The sequence below is a fragment of the Limanda limanda genome, chromosome 17 (assembly GCF_963576545.1).
Source record: "Limanda limanda chromosome 17, fLimLim1.1, whole genome shotgun sequence".
Lineage (NCBI taxonomy): Eukaryota > Metazoa > Chordata > Actinopteri > Pleuronectiformes > Pleuronectidae > Limanda > Limanda limanda.
Window position 1 is genome coordinate 22,160,352 of NC_083652.1, and position 19,392 is coordinate 22,179,743.

The 19,392-nt window shown below is 42.6% G+C and overlaps 1 protein-coding gene across 1 annotated transcript; it reads left to right on the top strand.

Annotated features, from left to right (window-relative positions):
• Positions 1 to 6,638: 6,638 nt before the first annotated feature.
• On the top strand, positions 6,639 to 18,750 carry gpr146 (G protein-coupled receptor 146). Its single transcript, XM_061089704.1, has 2 exons — positions 6,639 to 6,934; positions 16,225 to 18,750. The coding sequence occupies exon 2, from the start codon at positions 16,264 to 16,266 to the stop codon at positions 17,263 to 17,265; it is 1,002 nt and encodes a 333-aa protein (XP_060945687.1). The 5' UTR covers positions 6,639 to 6,934; positions 16,225 to 16,263; the 3' UTR covers positions 17,266 to 18,750.
• The last annotated feature ends 642 nt before the right edge of the window (positions 18,751 to 19,392 follow it).

Below are 19,392 nucleotides of genomic sequence, written 5' to 3' on the forward strand. Positions count from 1 at the left end.
GTGCCTGGTCAACACGCTGTAATCTCCACCACAGACTTAATGAGCTTAATGTGCACTCCCAGGCCTCTGGGCTTAAAGGCATGTGCACAGCAATCACTTCACTGCTGTGTCTGCCTCTCCCTATGTGTGTGTGAGTGCATGAAAAACATATTTTAAAAGGTCATAGAGGTGTCTGTGCTACTTAGATTCATCACCACTTTTGCACATCCTCTTTGGCAACAGTACAAACTGTCACAGTCTGATTCAATTCTTCACAATGTCCCTTTGCCCGCAGACACTGGCCTAATCATTATCATTACGTGTCTGTGACCATCTGCTGCCAAAGTGACTGTGCAGACGGCTGACATACATCCGGGGCCGTCCAAGGCCAAGCGCTCACTTTCATTTGTAAACAAGCCACATGTCGTCATGAAACCTAAAGTCTTTAAGGGAAAAGTAAATGCAGACCGGGGCTTTACAGTGGCTTCCAAGAATAGGAACAGATTTCAGAGCCTGATTGGGGATAAACCGTGATTTAGTCAAACCCACGGCCTCGAACATACACGCTAACTTTCTCCCCTGCGAGAGTGAACGAGCACATCACAGACGCTGCCATGGAAACCATTATAATAAAGATGTTTAAAGATGCTACACATCAATTCAAACAATCTATGCTGTTGATGTGACATTGATATGACAAACAACAATCTATCGCTTAAAAATAGCTAATTCTCCAGACATACCACAGCACATTAGGGCTCTCTGACTACAGTTCTGGTGATATTATCTTCTAATTTTAATCATATGATGTTTCAGGAAGAGGAACACCTCCCAGAAAGCTTGTACCTCATGTTATACAGATGAAATATACTAATAGCTATGCATGAGCATATTAAGTATGTGGAACTCTGAAGAGTGTATGTGAGGAATTATTGCATTAACCACCAACCATCGATTACAAGTGACTCAGACTGAGACTCTAGTAATAGGACAGTTTCCTGTTGCTTGGGTATTTCAACCCATCATAATATGTTAAATAATTTAACTGCATTATAGAAACTAGATAAAATGTAGATAAAATGTGTTTCACGTGGGAGTACAACATGTTCAGTCCCCACATTATCAACCACTTTTAATTCTTCATACCGCATAACAAATTCTGAATGGTGATGAACTCTACCTGATGAGTAAACAAAGGAAGACAAACAAAGTAATTACGGGAGCAGATTAAATCTCTGTCACAATAAGCAGTGACAGTCGGAAAGGAGAACTAAATTAGAGAGATAAAGGATCGCTGGCCCTGAACAACAAAATTCTTCTTTTCATGGGGACTCAGAGAGATATGTCAGTTGATCTGTAGTAATTTTCCATCTGGTCAAAAAGAAAAAACTGCCACCAGTTTGTCAGACCTTCCATTTCTGCATTCTGGCTTTTGTCTCGCGTCGAAGCACAGCCCAGAAAGGTTTAAAGTGCAACGCGTACCAAGGAGCACTGGTCCTATTCTCTAAACCTCTTATTGTGTGCTGAGCAGACTCCTTAACCCGTCATACTGGTCCTATTAATGTTCACTGAGTGACATTTAAATCAGCACTTTCACCATTGTCAGCATAATTGAGTTAAAATATCTGCCTTGAATGTTCTGCATTAAATATGATCCTTTAACAGTTGATTGATATAACTTTGGGTAGTGCAGTGCTCGACATCTATGACTCACTCCTGAGTTGTAGTACTACTTCTTACATAAGTGATTGCTAAAGCACATGCAAAAGGAAAGAGTGTATAATTCCACTGCACTGATCTCCCGTTTCTACCATGTTGTGGTAACTGACATTATGAAACATGTAGTTGTTTATCTAGAAAAATTTATAATTGTCATTATTCTAGCTTTTTATGAGATATTATTTTGGAAAACAGTTTTTGCAAGAATGCACAATCAGATTCTTGTCTCTCATTGACGATCCAACCAAGGAATAGTTTTACTTATAGTTTCCTTTCCGTGTCAGTTATCAGATTGGAAATTATATTCTGAAACTGCAGATCTGACTGGAGACTGTAGTATCTCTGACTTACAGAGGCCCGACAACTAAGCCCATTAGACTGAGCACAGCTGTGGTTACTCTTAAATATAAGATCAGAGAAATATTCCACTCTTGAATTATTCCGATTTATTTCTACTCCAGTTCTTTCAAACTGGCATGTGACTTATGTTCAACACTCCTACTCAGCCTCTACAAAGCCTGAGTGCACTCGCTGAGCCATAGAGAGGCTTTTAGTTTTCAAACGATGCATCTCAACTCTCTTTCATTACTGTTTTTCATTTATATTGTCGGCCAAGAACTAATCCTGACTTTGCATGAAGAGTTGAGGTTTTTTCAGCGTTTGCCTCTAGGTTCTTTTAACGCTGTGGAACTTCAAGCTTTCACAGCAAAGCCATTATTAAGGCCTGATGCTTCCATGCTGCATGTGTAATGCTTATTACACATACAGCATGGCTGACTCATGGATGAAGCATAGAAACCTTGGGTTTTAAAGTGTTCCTGTGCCAACTGCAATAGCTTAAATAAATGAACATGATATTTACTTGCTTGACTCATCCTCAGCACCTAAAAAAGTTGGGTATTGAATCATGGCAAAGCTGAACTTTTAGGATTATATAATGCTCTGGGACCGCCAAGTTATTGTGATTTATTTTGGTTGTTAGAATGCAAAATTATCTCAGGTTTACAATATATATACGATGCATAATGTATAACCAGCTGACCAAGAAACAAGAGAATTAATGTGAGTATTCGGTCATAAAACTCTGCACTTTTTAGGTGGTGTGATAAAAAACACTTGAGTGATTAACTAACTTGCCTCTTTATCTGTGTCGGAGGAGTCGGTGGGGAAATTAGCTTCTGTTCAAACAAGAGGCATTAAATGCTTTTAATCATCTGCTGTACCACACACTTCTCCGTGTCAGGATTATGTCGGAATATTATAAACTGCGAAGAATTTAGCGTACACCCTAATCCTTAATCTTCTTAGCAAACTTCAGCAGCATTATTACAGACTGCAACAGAACAACACAAAGGCATTTCATCATTCGAACAAGCAGTTTGTATTATGTCCCTATCAACCATGCTGCGTTACAAACTTTTCCTCGTTTTCCCGTGAACATATTCGTCAAAGCGGAAAGTCACCAATACTCTGCTATTGTACTAAGTTTTAAGGTTTCCCCAGACAGGAACAATAATCGTATTCTTTCACTTTGAGGGACACAGGCTTTGTTTGTCCAAGAAGACCACAGAAATCAACATAGATTAGAGGCTGAGATGTCGTCCATATCTCTAATTAGCTGGAGTGACTCAAAAGACCGCTAAATGTGTTTCTTGTAGAGCTGCCCTTCGTGGTTTGGGAGCATGTCTTTGGTTAGGTGAGTAGCAGTCAGACCAAACAGTATGAAAATGCATTAAAACAAGGGGGTAGCTTTGCTGGGGGTGACTTGTTTCAGGCACTGGTGAGAGGAAATATGAATCGGGGGGGGGGGATGGCAGGTAGAGCAATAAATGCATGAGCTGGAAGGTAAATCTGTCACAAAATACTGCGCTCTAAGACATACTTTTACAGCCAAGGAAAAACCCTGTTCTTTCCCAAGCTGTAAAAAAAAAAAAAAATGGTGGTAGATATTTTGACTTTCATTCCAACAGTTGAATAAAAAGTAGAAATATATAGCATTGATGATAATCCACCAGGAATGTGCACTCGCATGTATTTTATTGGGTGCTGTGACAAGGGCACTCTTTTTACATTCAGGGTTAAAGTTAGGTCTAGGTCTAGCATACAATGGCCTAAAGGGCAGGTTAAGCAATAAAAAGACTAAAAAGTGGTTTGTTTGATAGATAGATAGATAGATAGATAGATAGATAGATAGATAGATAGATAGATAGATAGATAGATAGATAGATAGATAGATAGATAGATAGATAGATAGATAGATAGATAGATAGATAGATAGATAGATAGATAGATAGATAGATAGATAGATAGATAGATAGACAGATTACTTTATTCATCCCCGAAGGTAAATTAAGTCGTCATAGCAGCCGGTATATTTGAATACAATAAAATACAATACAATAGAATAAAATAAAACATATTGAGGTAGAAAGAATAAAAACAGAAACACAAGATAAATAGGTAGATAAGGTGCAGTGGCAAGATGATGGTAATAGTACTGATGATATGATGGTAATGTTATTGTTAGACAATATATAAAAATAGTACAGTATATATAGTATATAATATAACATAATATATATTTATATATGATAGTAATTATACCAATATAATAGCAATATATAGTAATAATGGCAGCAGCAACAGTATATACAATAATAATAGTAAATATAATAATAATAATAACATGTACACATGTGTAAATATGTGTATATAGACTTATATATACAAAGAATATACAGAGAGTATGATATAATATATGATATATAGTAGAGGTATAAATATAAGTATTTGACTATACAATAGATAATATAATATACTATGAGTGTAAGAATATGTAGACAGAGTGTGCAAAAGACAATATTATTTTATGAAATGATATATAATATCAATATGGTTTATATTAACACATATCACATATGATGTGAAATAAGTGTATATGGAGCGGAGTGTTGTACAGGGTCCACAGTGCAAGGAGACAGGTATATTTAGTGCAAAGTGTAATAACAAATTTCCCGACAAAGATGCTAAAGCAAACCTAACCCAATGGAAGAAAAGAGGGATTCAGAAACTATTCAATCAATTGACAAGAAGTTCCCACAGAGTATGCCTTTCCCTTTAGAATGACAGAGATAACTGATAAGGTTAGGGTGAGGCATAGATAGGGAAATGGGAACTTGGTGGGTAGGCCTACCCGGACGTTTGCACAGAGATTACGAAATGTACCTCCCCCAGTGGTCAATTGGGTAAGTATAACTCCAGCCTTACAACAGTTAGGTCTAGGTCTAGCATACGCTGGCCTAAAGGGCAGGTTAAGCAATAAAACGACTAAAAAGGGTTTGTTTGATCATAATGGGAATCGGGTATTAATGTGGATCTGCCTCACAGGAAGGCCAGAGAGAATGGCAGCCGTTTTAGGGTATCGGCTAAAAGTGTAATAACACATTTCCCGACAAAGATGCTAAAGCAAACCTAACCCAATGGAAGAAAAGAGGGCTTCAGAAACTATTCAATCAATTGACAAGAAGTTCCCGCAGAGTTTGCCTTTCCCTTTAGAATGACAGAGATAACTGATAGGGTTAGGCATAGATAGGGAAATGGGAACTTGGTGGGTAGGCCTACCCGGACGTTTGCACAGAGATTACGAAATGTACCTCCCCCAGTGGTCAGTTGGGTAAGTATAACTCCAGGATTACAACAACATCTCTGACGTCTGCAGCCGTCCGTCTGCACATTCACAAAGAAGCAACGATAAGCTTTGAGGTGAGGTTGCTTCTTTGAAGTTCGGCGAAGCAGATTACAACACTGACGTGTCAGGGGATTTGTTTTATTATATTGTTAGATAGTTAGTCCTTATCACACTGTTGTATAAAACGTCACGATTGTCAAGATTGCCGATTGGTTGAGTGCGTGTGTTATGGTTGGACCTTCTGGATAGAGGGCTGAAGAGGAAATGCATCGTCCATCTAAACTCATTCAGTCTTTGATCTGTACGGGGATTTCCTTTTAAGGAATACATTTAAAAAATCGATTGCTTACATGATTAGTTGTAACACAAAGTACACAGTGGGTACAATAAAAGTGTGTTTGATGTGATGGTGATATCTGTCTCTACTTTACCAGGAAAACCCCTGATGTGTGCGTGTGTGTGTGCGTGTGTGTGTGAGTGTGTGTTTGTGTGTGAGTGTGTGTGTGTGAGTGTGTGTTTGTGTGTGAGTGTGTGTGCACGTGTGTGTGTGTCTGTGTTTGTGTGTGAGTGTGTGTGTTTGTGTGTGAGTGCGTGTTTGTGCGTGAGGGTTTGTGCGCGTGTGTGTGTGCGTGAGTGTATGTGAGTTTTTGTGTGTGCGTATGTGTGTGTGTGTGTGAGTGTGTGTGTGCGTGTGTGTGTGTGTGTGAGTGTGTGTGAGTGTGTGTTTGAGTGTGAGTGTGTGTTTGCGTGTGAGAGTGTGTGTGCGCGTGTGTGTGAGTGTGAGTGTGTGTTTGTGTGTGAGTGTGTGTGCGCGTGTGTGTGTGAGTGTGTGTGTGTGTGGTTGTGAGTGTGCTTTTGTGTGTGAGTGTGTGCGTGTGTGTTTGTGTGCGTGTGTTGTGTGAGTGTGTGTGAGTGTGTGTGAGTGTGTGTGCACGTGTGTGTGTGTGTGTCTGTGTGAGTGTGTGTGTGTGAGTGTGTGTGCGTGTGTGTTTGTGTGTGTGAGTGTGTGTGCGCGTGTGTGTGCATGTGTGTGTGTACATGTGTGTGTGTGTCTGTGTGTGAGTGTGGTTGTTAGTGTGCTTTTGTGTGTAAGTGTGTGTGTGTGTGTGTGTGTGTGTGTGTGTGCGTGTGTGTGTGAGTGTGGTGGGGAGTCGGTCCCCCTCCTCGGTCCCCACCTCCCGGTCCCTGACCCAATCACAGCCGAGGAGCGGGCCAGCGGGGGGCGTGGCTCCCGGAGCCGGTGGGGGAGGGTCACGTGTGTACACAGTGACGGGCTGTAGTAAAGTCCTCCGTGGCTCCGCCTTCTTTTCACAACGAGCCTCGTCCGCCGGAGAAGTTCCCGAGCGAAGAGCTGCGAACCCCGGGTTAGGGTTAGGGGAAGCGGATCCGTGGGACCCGGGACCCGGAGCGCTGCGGAGGCCCCGGGACTTCTCCTCCTGCAGGATGTGTGTGTTTGGAAGGAAACGAGCGAGAAGTGCGAGTGGAAACGCTTCATCCGAACCTGATGCGCCCGGAGGTTCGTCACCGAGCCAAGTCCCTGCGATCCTGGTGAGTTCAGACTGATTCTGCCGCTAGTTCCGTGCGTAGAAGCGCAAAGTCTGCGCCGGATTTCCCACGTTCGCAGCGATAGAGAATATGAATGTGACTGAGCAGCTCTATTCGTGACAGCTCCCCCCCCGCTTTGATGTGCTCAGTCAAGTGTGATGGAGAGACCCCCACTGTCCACGACCACCCCAACTCACCCCAGTACTAATACTTCAGATGCTGGAGAGAGAACCTGACGTTTGTTTTCTGAACCTCCAGGGTTTGAACTTCCTGGCGTGTTTCTCACGGGGTCAGTTTTCTCTAGAGCTGGGAATAGAATAGAATAGAATATAATAGAAAATAATAGAATAGAATAGAATAAAAGAAAGAGAAGTTGTGTCAGGTCAACCAGAGTCCTCCTGCCGAGCACAATCCTCTCATTTCCCTTCTTTTGAAATTCAAATAAACGGTTGAAGGTCGTGTGAGACTTCCCGTTTATATGAATAATGGCCCATCTAACTTTATAATATTGTATTTTACAATTAAATGTAGATAGCCTGTTATATATTTGAAGACCAATGTCGTCTGTATGAATATGAGAATGAAAGAACAAGGAAATGTTTTGGACAATCTGAAGTGGTACATAGCTGTTAATATTGAGGTGATATAATATATAGTAATTGTTGATTTTCAATCATAAATACTGACGTCTGTAAATGCACACTTAAATATATTTATATATATTAAATATATTTCCCATATTATGATATAATTTTGTACATAAAAATCTAGAAATTAGTACATAAAGCATTAAGTACTCAAAAGGCACTTCTGGTAAGAATGAGTGTTATTATATGGGAAATATATTTAAGTGTGTATTTACAGACGTCAGTATTCATGATTGAAAATCAACAATTACTATATATTATATCACCTCAATATTAACAGCTATGTACCAGAGCTAATGGGATGTAACCACAGTGAGTTTGTTTATCTGACCACATGTGATGTTTGGTACTGGTACACATAGATCTATGCTGGTACACATAGATCTATGCTGGAAACTCCAAGATGTTGACACTTTACTGGATCTCTACATGTGCTAATGCAGGGACTTAACTTCCAGTACATTAGTAAGTGATTAGTAACTGTTTCATATATATATATATATGTCAGCATAACACCAAAACCTGCCTCTTAATTCAAAGTTTTTATTATATTCAAAGCTTTTAATGTTCATTTACAAATGATATATTTCAGATTCTGGCTCAAGACGATGCACACATGGAAGTATCAGTGGCAGTGATCTTTTATAAATGACGTTATACCCTTACTGACTATGACTGAATTCTATTTTAAGTACACACCCCTCAGCCAAATTAAATGCTTCTTGAGCTGATGGCTTTGCACTTGTTGTCGTCAGCTCCGTCCATGTGATCGAAGGGGACAAGTGTGTGTGTGTGTGTGTGTGTGTGTGTGTGTGTGTGTGTGTGTGTGTGTGCTCAATGACAGTAAGCCCTGCTTTGTGCTGACCATTGAACTCTGACTTGTGCCGAAGCCTGTGACAGTTCAGCGTGTTGCCGGAAGGAAGCCGTGGAAACCGGCCGTGACTCGTGCTTGATTGAACAGAGACGAATCCACTCAGGAAACACTGGTTTTTCCCATCACTATGTGTTAGATCTGTCTGTGAGGAGGAGTCCCTCCACAACCACAAGTAGTGTGTGCACAAGATCTATGGTTGGCCAGGAATGCCACTCACCAGAAACAAGCGAACCTGTCCTGCACACAAACACATTCCTGTGAGTTTCTCCTCAGAAATGGAGTCAGTATTTTAATAACCCCTATGAGCTTAGAATTTTTAATTTGCTAAATGGTTTTTGCATTCACCTGAAGCCAGATCCCTCATTAATTTTTATTTTATTTATTTTATTTGCCTTTATTTAACCAGGTCGGTCCCGTTGAGATACAATGACCTCTTTTCCAAGGGAAGCCTGGCCAAGACAGCAGCATACAAAAAATGTCAACAGTCACAAGACACACAGAAATCACATAACACAGATAAAATACATTTAGATACATTTTAGATAAGGCAACAGGACTAAAGCTCCGGATTCACACCAAAACAAGAACAAGTGCGGTATGTAGCCGCTCCAATTTCTCCCACACGTTTGATAATTCCAAGAGTTATAGGCAGCTGAGAGAATCACCAAAACCAGGAGAGATTTAGGGTTTTTATTTTAAAGTTTAACATGGTTGTGGCCTCCCAGGATGAAGTTAGTTACGTTTTTTTTGAATTATAAGAGGATAAACAGTCCCAGCATGTGAGCAGCGTGATCTTCTCTTCTCCCAGTCGTACTCCGGGCTGCCGCTCCGCTGCACACTGCAGACACGAGCAGCGAATCATGTGACATCACTCAGTACTTTCTGAGAAGCGCCTGTAAATTCCAGTAAGGATATATGAGGGGTGTGGGCCGTGCATGTCACACTACTCCCATCAGCCCGCGAGATCTGGCCGCAAAACACTGAGACGTCAGGCATGTGGGCGTCACTCTTACGCCGTGGTGTTGTCTGCTGGGGCTGAAGCAGGCCCCCCCCCCCCCCCCCTCTGGGAGTATTCAAGTTAACTACCTCTGGCATGAAATGGGGCAAAAAGTTCAGACGGGGTTTAACCGAGTCTGCGACAGCTGTCAGAGTCAAGGGCGAGAAGAAGAACACAAAGAGTTTTCCTTGTGTAGTTTTTAGGGATGGGGAGAAAAATGGATTCAGTTACAAATCGCGATTCCTGTGAATGACGATTTTAAATCGCCATGCTGCCTCCCAAATAGATTTAAAAAAACCCAAACATATTTATTGGTTTATACGGGGGGGGGGGATATATGGGAGGAGCAACATCACCCCAGAGCATGTTGACCAGCTCTTGTTTTTGCACAAGAATCTAAACATACCCAAGCACTAGCTTTGCATCGGCTACATGCAAACAACAATAGCCTACTTTTTGTTTATTTCAAAGTTTATATTTTAAGTAAACTTTTATTCATTCTATTTAATTTACCTTTTATTTATTGTTTAAAAGTAGCCTAAGTGGCATTCATTTCTTAATCTGTCAGTTTGTGTGCAGTTGACAGGGGCTATACAATAATAGGGCACATTTTTATTTATTTTCTCTATTGGCTGCCCGGCAGTCATTAAGTTAATGTTAATATTTGAAATAAAACTTGTAAAGTTCGAAGTGAATTTGACTGTGTTGTATGAAGGTATGATTCAACATTTTTCCATGGTCCAGTATTTAAAAAAAAAAATAACCAAAAGAAATCCCAGGAAATCGTAATATCGAATCGCAATACATATCGTATCACCACCTAAGTATCGTGATAGTATCGTATCGGGAGGTCCCTGCCGATTCCCGTCCCTAGTAGTTTTACGTGTTGCACTTTTATGGGGTGCAGCTCGACCGGTCTTTCTCCTGGATTTACTTTCTCAAATACATGCTGGCAGAAATAGATGCATATAGATACTTTATAAAAGACACCATACAGTAAATCGTTAGCTTTCTTGTAGCTATGGATATCTGCCTTCTTAATTGAGAGTAAAGATAGATATGTACATATACAAGGAAACAGACAGAGCTTTCTGTCCCTGCTCGATGTTCATTTACTTTAATTTTGTATTCACGTCTTCTGAAAGCTAACAGAACGAAACGGAGCAGTACCACCACAAATTGTGAGGGGGCAGTGTAGCAGGCATTGTTAGTGAGACATCTACAGGACTCGAGGAAGACAACAGATAACAATCATAGACATATATAAGGCTAGATGTCTCGGCCAATGGAGTCGAACGTCACCACATGGCGGCCATCTTGCTGCAGGCGGCTCGCTCACCCATAACATTGTGTTGTCGTGGTGCGTACTTTTTAAATAACCATAACTTGCTCAATTTGCAACCGATTCTTAAACCTGTTTGGTTTGTTATAAACGTCAGAGATGTAGTTATGACACTGCATAAATTATTAAATTTTTTAGAAAAATAACATAATTATTCATAAGTATGCAGTGTCATAGCATCATCTCTGACATTTATAACAAACCAAACAGTTTAAAAATCGGTTGAAAATTGAGCAAGTTATGGTTATTTAAAAAGTACGCACCACTACAACACAATGTTATGGGTGAGCGAGCCGCCTGCAGCAAGATGGCCGCCATGTGGTGACGTTCGACTCTGTTGGCCGGCAACGCGGCCGAGACATCTAGTGTTTATATATGATATCTATGATAACAATAGCCAAACTTTTTGAGCAGAGACTTTGGGAGTTGACAAGAAACAACAGACGTCTGTAGGATGTGTGTTGTTGTCAGAAACTTGTGACTATTGCTCTACAACCACACCAGGACGCATGGCAGTGTGTGTGTGTGTGTGTGTGTGTGTGTGTGTGTGTGTGTGTGTGTGTGTGTGTGTGTGCTGTGACGGTTACATTGTTTGAAATGGATTCATCTCTTTTTAGGGATCATAAATGAGAAATGACCAAAAACAATCCAACAAGAGAATGTCATTCGATTAATTAAATTGTCATTAGCGTGTTACAATAGATCATAACCTTAGTAACAGACTTATAATCAAGAGTAGTGACAGTAAAGATTGTCCATGACAACTTATTTATGTACTTTAAAAGAGACACAACTACCACATCTACATATTCCTTATACATTTGTTATTACACATAACACTGCCTGTGGTTTTGCTTGTACGTTAGCAGGGTTTTCTGTGACCTTCTCTCCACCATTACAACGTCACCTCCCTGGGTTGTCTTGGACTTTAGAAATGTAATGGTGCTTATTACCTTGAATTAAAACTGACATCGCTCATGCCGTGTGAGTGTGTGTGTGTGTGTTTGTTTGTGTGTGTGTGTTTGTGCATGTGTGGTGCCTCAAAGACAGGGGTAGACGTTTTCTTTCTTTCACCTCTCCTGTGTTTTTTCCCCCCTCAGCTGAGTGGAAAACTAGAGATCTCATTATCAAAGGCTGCTGGCAATATGTGCATAGCTAAAAGTGCAATGTCTTTCACAACAGCCGAGGTGAAGTCGCCCCAGAGCAGATCTGAGGCAGACAGTTCACAGTTAGTACTGATTGTTGACAAGATCAGCATGAAAAATCAGATCTGAAACATATAATAAGTGTTGATTATAGCAAAGTAGCAACCAGGCCTGGACCTGTTTGTGGTTGTTTAATGGGTGAACTCGAGGGGTTTCTTATTTTTAAGCAAAATTACCTGATAGGTCAACTTGAAATAAAATAAGTTATAAATTAGAATAGAATATTTTCACAAAATTTGAATATTCAGATTATGGTTCAGATCGACATTATGTCCCCTACGTCAAATGTCCGATATTACCCTGACACTTTTGGAAAATATCGCCATTGCGAAGTTTGCGCCCTTCAAAAAAACGGCATTATATCAAAAACACGTAGCATACCTACATGTCTGGATTCCCTCTGCAGAGGACGTTATGTTTTCGTCTGTGTGTTTGTTTGTTAGCAGGCTTTTTCTCAAACTAAACCAATATCCATTAAGTTTTATGGTGGAGCATGACCCAAGAAAGAATCCATAAAACGTTATAGCAGATCTGGAGAAACCGACAAATGCAGGATTTTGAATATGTGTTTGCTGAGGTGGTATGCCCTCTCCAATAGCCTTGTAGTAAAATGTTTGCTTATGACATATTTGTGTAAAGGTTTTGTGTCTTCTTCGTACTATTCTTAGTCTTAATTTGGTTAATATCAGAATGTTGGTGTCCATGGCAACGTGTCTGCTGTTAAGATGGACTGAATCAGATACTGGGCAAATCTTTTCCGTGGAGATGGAGGAAACAGGAACTATTCCATCCAACTCAAGACTCGTGAGCAAGTGTCTGTACTTGCAGTGAAGTTGTGTTGATGCTGCCGATCTGCTTGCTCAGACGTCTTCGGAGACAGCGACAGCATCGTGACTGTAATTAAACTCTGGCACACACCAAAACACAGCTATATAAACTCCTTTTATATGCAGAATGATGAGGTTCCACTCGGCTGTCGGAAGCTGCAGAGCGAGCCAACGTGATAATGAAAGGGCGGCTGGGATGTCTGTATACAGCAGGTGCTGATGAATGGGGACAGCCAACCGCAAAGCAGCCAGAGATCTCTTTAATAACCCCCGACCTGTCTTTAAGTCATTTTCTCTTTTAAGTGAGGATAGGTTGTTGAAGGGGTGAAGGGGAGGGAGGTGGGGGGTGGGAGACGCACTTTCAATCTACAATACAAGTAGGGTTGCAAAGGGGCGGAGCGTTTCCGGTAAATTTCCAGAAACTTTCCGGAAACTTTCCATGGGAAGTTTAGCTCAGGAATTTTGGGAATTTTGAGAAAATAAATAAATACGCAAATTAAACACTGAGCAATAAAAACATCATTCAAAACTCTATTTTAAAGATGTATGGAATGCAGCACCGTTCACGTTGATTTTCAACCCTCCACTGGTCATTCTTCCATCACATGCACAGATAACTCCCAGCATCCTTCACTCTACAGCAGGGCTACTGAGGCCTGCTGTAGAGTGAAGGACTAGTCAGGTAAGTTTCCATGATATTACTGGGGAAATATATTAGCATGCTGATTGAGGATTGTTCATCTGTTCATCTAGACTATTTCCATTCATTTATCCATCAATTGTAAAATATGTTTACAGACGATTCCAATTGTTTGGCTAACTATTTATATCTCTGGCATTGCATTAGTGTTTTTTTACAAACTTTTTTCTCCTCTTATTCTACAGAACAATGCCACGTGCACTCTCTCATGTGTGGAGACATTTCACCCCATCCAATGTAGAAGGAAAGGCTGTGTACATTTGCAAATACTGTGCAAAGACCTATGTTAAGAATGACACAACGATGCAGAAGCATATAGTCAAGTGCCCAAAGTTTCCTCAGGGCTCAAATCAGCCTATGACACAACAAAATGTTTATATTTATGTCTGTATATGACAAGGTAAATACAGTTAGTATAAATTACCCACAACATTGCCCGTTTATTCCCGTTAATTCCCGTATATTCCCGTTTATTCCCGTTATTTTCCGTTAATTCCCATGGAAAGTTTCCAACTTTGAATATTCCCGGAATTTTGCAACCCTAAATACAATCAGAGAATAATAGGGCCACGGCTGATGATGGGCTCCTGTCCGGGTCTGTTTGACTCAGTGAGTCACTGCTGCTGTTGGAGAACCATGTTTACAACAGGCCGGACCAGGGCTCCTGTTCTGGGAACTATAGTTGTTGTTTTTTTTTGGTTGTTGTTTCTTTTTGAGTAACTCTACACTTCCTTCCTCCTGATCCGGTTCCAGTCCGCCCCTGAGCTCCGGCCTCCAGCACTACAGCCTCATTACAGCCAATTGGAGCCGTACAGAGGAGGGACTGAGCCCCTGTGTGTGTCTGTGTGTGTCTGTGTGTGTCTGTGTGTGTCTGTGTGCGTCTGTGTCTGCGGCTTCAGGCCAAACAGCCCCTCTGTAGTGAAGTTACGTAAGGAAGCGGAGGAACGTTTCCCCTTTACTGGCAATGTCACTCATCCTCCCGAGAACGAATCTGTCTTCCTTCCCCTTGTATTGTTTCTTTTATTACAGGGGAGGTATTTCCATAGAATTGTGCAAAGTTTGACACATCTTCTTTTATCGTGTGTTACTTTTTGTTTCTCTTCAGCTCTTGTGAGAATTGTTCTTTTTTTGAAACAGTTTTGCAGAATGAAGCCAAACATATGGAAAAGTATCACTGAGGAAATACAGTGAACTTCTTTGAACTCTTATCCATGCAATGCTGCGATAGCCTCATGATCTTCCCTGTCCTTGATCAAAGCGTGTTTGAAAAGATGAATAAAAAATGACCTGAGTTAATAATGCAAAGGGAGCGTTACATAACTGTTTTAAATCTCGCTGCCTCAGCGGTCTTGACACACAAAGGCTCCTTACGTGTGCGTGGTCGTTTCCTTTGACCTTGCCCTGAACTCCAACCCCTCCACCCGGCCCTCACCCACCCGTCCCCGAGAGCCTGCTTCACATTTCACTCTTTATAAATCTACCCATCATCATGTGCCTTGTGCCCGACCCCCCCGCCCCCTCCACCCAAGTCAACTTGGCAGTAACCTGAACAGAGGGTGCAAATGCTTTACTCAAGAGCAGGACCTCCAAAGCCGGTGTTCCTCTTAATCTCGCTGCCTGACCACAAAGGCAGCTCTGGCACCGGCAGCAGAGGCCCCTGCATGTGACTGTGGCTGAGAGGGAGAGAAAGAGAAAGAGCGAAAGAAAGAGAGACAGAAAAATGTTGCAGAGGCGTCAAACAAACCCAGCGTTGCATTCTTCCATCAGAACAAGGGCCTCATTTGCTGCGGCCGGTGTGGCTCTCACAGAGGAGAACCAGTGGGTTTTGAGGGCGAGCGCTCGCAGCCGAAACACTGTGGCAGCTTCATTGTGAGGGCTTCGTCCTCAGCCAGTCAGATGCACTGAAGTGAAATTAACAGCGTTACCCGGCGCATAATAGCCGCGCCGTGTTTTTGTGTCACGGCCCGGCTTGCTCTCCTGGCGAGAACAGAGAGGGTGGAGCTCTGCAGCCGAGCCGAGCACACAACACAAACAGACGTATTTACATAAAACACATCAATAGTTAATCAAACCTATTTACACAGGAGCTCACAAATGGGACTTTTGTCATTTTATAATTGTGATATTTGTCTTATCCATTGAGGCGGTGGACTAGTGGTAGAAACTTGGACTATGGGCAGAAAAGGTCTCTGGTTCGTCTCTGGTTCGACTCCACGGAGAAACAACAAAAAGACGAACCTGGATTCGACCCTGTTGGTCCAAAAATAATCCAAGAGGATTCTCCCTACCCTGCCTAGTGCCCCTGAGCAAGGCACCTTACTCCCCTAACATCTGCTCCCCGGGCGCTGTACATGGCTGCTCACTGCTCTGTGTGTCCTGCACCAGATGGGTTAAAAGCAGAGGTTACATTTCCCTACAATTGCATGTCTGTGCATGTGTTTGGGACAAATAAAAATGTATCTTAATCTTAATTACAGGAACAATGACTTGAAATACATGGTTTTAATGTTTTTACAAAGAGAAGTTAGCTTTGAAACTGAACCGATCACATACTTTTGTCTGAACAGGATATGAAAGTAAGAGTCATCCCACACAGATTATTGTTTCATCGTCGGTAGTGACAAATCTATATGGTTTATGAGAGTATTACACTGATATTTACCATGAACTCACTCTGTTCTTCCCACCTCTCTGCCTGCAGTCGACCTGTTGAGTGCTGGACCCGTGTCGGAGCCCAGCGATGTGGATCTGCATGGTTCACAATGAGACGGACACCAGCGTGGACTTCCGCCTCTGCCAGGACTTTGGCCTCATCCTGTCCGTCTTCTCCCTCGTCTACCTCCTGGTGTGCTTCCCACTGGGGCTGTGCTACAATGTCCTGCTGGTCGTGGTCAACCTCTCCAACAAGGTGTCCATGACTATGCCCGATGTGTATTTCGTCAACATGGCCATCGCGGGCATCGTGCTCAACCTGGTGGCGCCCGTGGAGCTGCTGAGCTCCACCTTCACCCGCTGGCACTTATGGGAGTACAACAACGAGGTCTACATCACGCTGCTCATCCTCTTCAACATCTCCTCACTGGTCATCATGTATTCCACCACGCTGCTCAGTCTGGACTACTATATAGAGCGAGCGCTGCCTCGCACGTACATGTCCAGCGTGTACAACACGAAACACGTGTGTGGGTTCATCTGGGGCGGAGCGGTGCTCACCAGCTTCTCCTCGCTGCTCTTTTACGTGTGCAACCACATCTCCACCAAGATGGTCGAGTGCTCGAAAATGCAAAACAAGGAGGCGGCAGACGCCATCATGATGTTCATCGGCTACGTGGTTCCGGCTGTGGCCGTCCTTTATGCCTTTGTGCTCATTTTGCGCATTAGAAAAGAGACAACGCCTCTGGACCAGGACTCGGCTCGCCTGGACCCTTCCATCCACAGGCTGCTGCTCGCCTCCGTCTGTGTGCAGTTTGTCCTGTGGACCCCATACTACATGACCCTGCTGGTGCACACTATAGCTGGTGCGCCGGGGTACGTTAGCAATGCACACTACTTACCTACCTATTACTTCTTGAGATGTGTGTCCAAGCTGCTGGCGTTCTCGAGCAGCTTTGCGATGCCTCTCATGTACAGGCAGATGAACAAAAACTTCTCCAACAAGCTCCAGCGGCTGCTCAGGCGGCTGCACTGTGGAGGCCGCTCCTGTCCTCACGAACGCTCAAACGTGCAGCAAGTGGTGACGTGAGGTCAGCCCCCCGGGAGATCAGCAGGCACACCCTGCCACGCCCCTCCCACTTCCACCTCATGGCCTTGCCGGCACTTAACCCCCCACCTGCCCCCACAGAGCCAGTATCTGACTGCTCTCCCTCGCTGCTCTGGACTGTGTTAGGAGCGACCTAGCTGACCGGGGAATTTCCTGTCACCTTCCAAAACTTGATCTGATAGATAACCTCCTCTGCAGTGAGAGGACAAACCAAGCAAAAAACCACTAAGTGCTGTTATTTCTTGTCACAGAGTGAAGCTCTCCACTAAGATATTCTGGCCTCTAGTTTCAGGGCAGTACATTTGGCAAAATCAGCCACTAACGCTGGCACAGTCTCCTGTTAGCCACGGACTCCCAGTCACTTTCCCTCTGCACTGGGTGTTTCTTTGTGTTAAGTTGTTTTCCTGCTGACAGCGTGCTAGTGTGGCTCATCCATGACCGCCTGAATTTTACTGTTAAGTGACAATATGCTATCAGATACAATATATTTTGTCTTTAGTGTTTCCCTCCAGCATGAAGCTACCCCCCCACACACACAAACACAAGCAGAAGCAGTAAAGCTTTAAACTTAAATTATGAAGTGACGCCAATTTGTTTTGTTTCTCTCTGCGTTGACGGATGGCGGCTGGTGTGTATCAGCAACCCACCACAGCTAATGAACTCGTGTTGTGTGTCAACATTGCAAAGCTCCGTCTGCCGCCCTGGAGCTACAGGCCTTGATCACTTGAAAGAAAAGACAGTTCTACCTTTGCAGAGCTGAATTTTCCTTTTTACTCAAATGCGTGGAGAGTGACGCCTCATTATCAGCGCAAAATGCTCTTTACATTTCAAAGGTGAAGTACAATTCTTCATGGACTCTTCCAGATCTTGTATCTTCTTTATTGATACCAGCACTACCCTGTAGCTATAAGTAGGCGCTGGTTTGAAGACATGTTCTCATTTTTTTCATAGATTTGAGTTCACTCACAGGCAAAGAGAGATTATTCTTGCGTATGTGAAGCTCCAAGTTATGAAATATACAGTGTACACACCCACACCACTTTGACACATGAAATGCTCATATAAAGCTTGTTTTCAGGTTTCAGACATAACCGGTATACCTCTCTGCTGAAATCACATCACCTGTTAACCACGCGCAGCTCAAATCCACTCATTTAAAAAAAGAAATCCACTCATTAATCTGAGTGGAGAGCCTCAGCTCGTTGTGTGACCTGTTGAAATGTGTTTTGCATCTGCTGGAGTTATGCATGCGGTGTCACGTCGGGTCAGTCAAGTCCGCACGGGGTCACAGAGAAGACCCCCGAGGAGGAGGTGGAATGTACATTCCCTAAATCGCATGCCCACTTACGAATGGTTGGGAGGTTTTTCCAGGTGGAAATGTGTCGCCTGACTGGGTCGCTCCACAGGCACCATCAAAAAAAAAACACAACAACCTTCACTTAAGTATGAAAGACTCACCTGCCAAGAACCTGCAAACAGCGTGTTTGACACCGAAGTAGAGTTTGATCTGTAAATGCTGCTCAGATGCATCAAGGTTAACTGCACGTTTTTTGGCAGAAGCTCCTTTGCTCTCTCGCCGGCCACTAAGTGAAAAGTGAACGGACAATTCTAATAGAGATGAATCCCAGTTATAAAAATGAACAATAAAATGTTGTTCTTGCATTATGAGGTCTGCGCATGTAGTTAATGTTTTATTCGGCTTCTGAATGAAATAGCAAGTTTATGAATCATCTGGGGCTGGAGGTGACCACGCTGGTAAATCCCTCTCTAACAGTCAATGATAATCACTTATATATGTAAAAGGTTGAACTTTACAAACAACTGGCTTTGACTGTTAAATGCAATGGATTGGACAGTCATTTAAACTTGTCATAGACATGTGCCGTTATTATTAAGATTATATTATAATTTTACATTTACACATACTCACAAAACAGGAATATTTTGCTTCCAGGACTGTGGTATGAAACAGTGTCCAACAATTGACTCTTCGCTTCAAAGCTCCACCATCACTTATGTGTATCTGCAATCAGCCAGTAGGAAGTGAGTGTTTGTTTTCAACTGAAACCGTGTGTTTACTTTAAGCGCTACAGTATCTGCTGCCCCCAT

Coding starts and splice junctions, on each gene's coding strand:
- gpr146 (XM_061089704.1), top strand. CDS start 16,264: ATGTGGATCTGCATGGTTCACAATGAGACGGACACCAGCGTGGACTTC.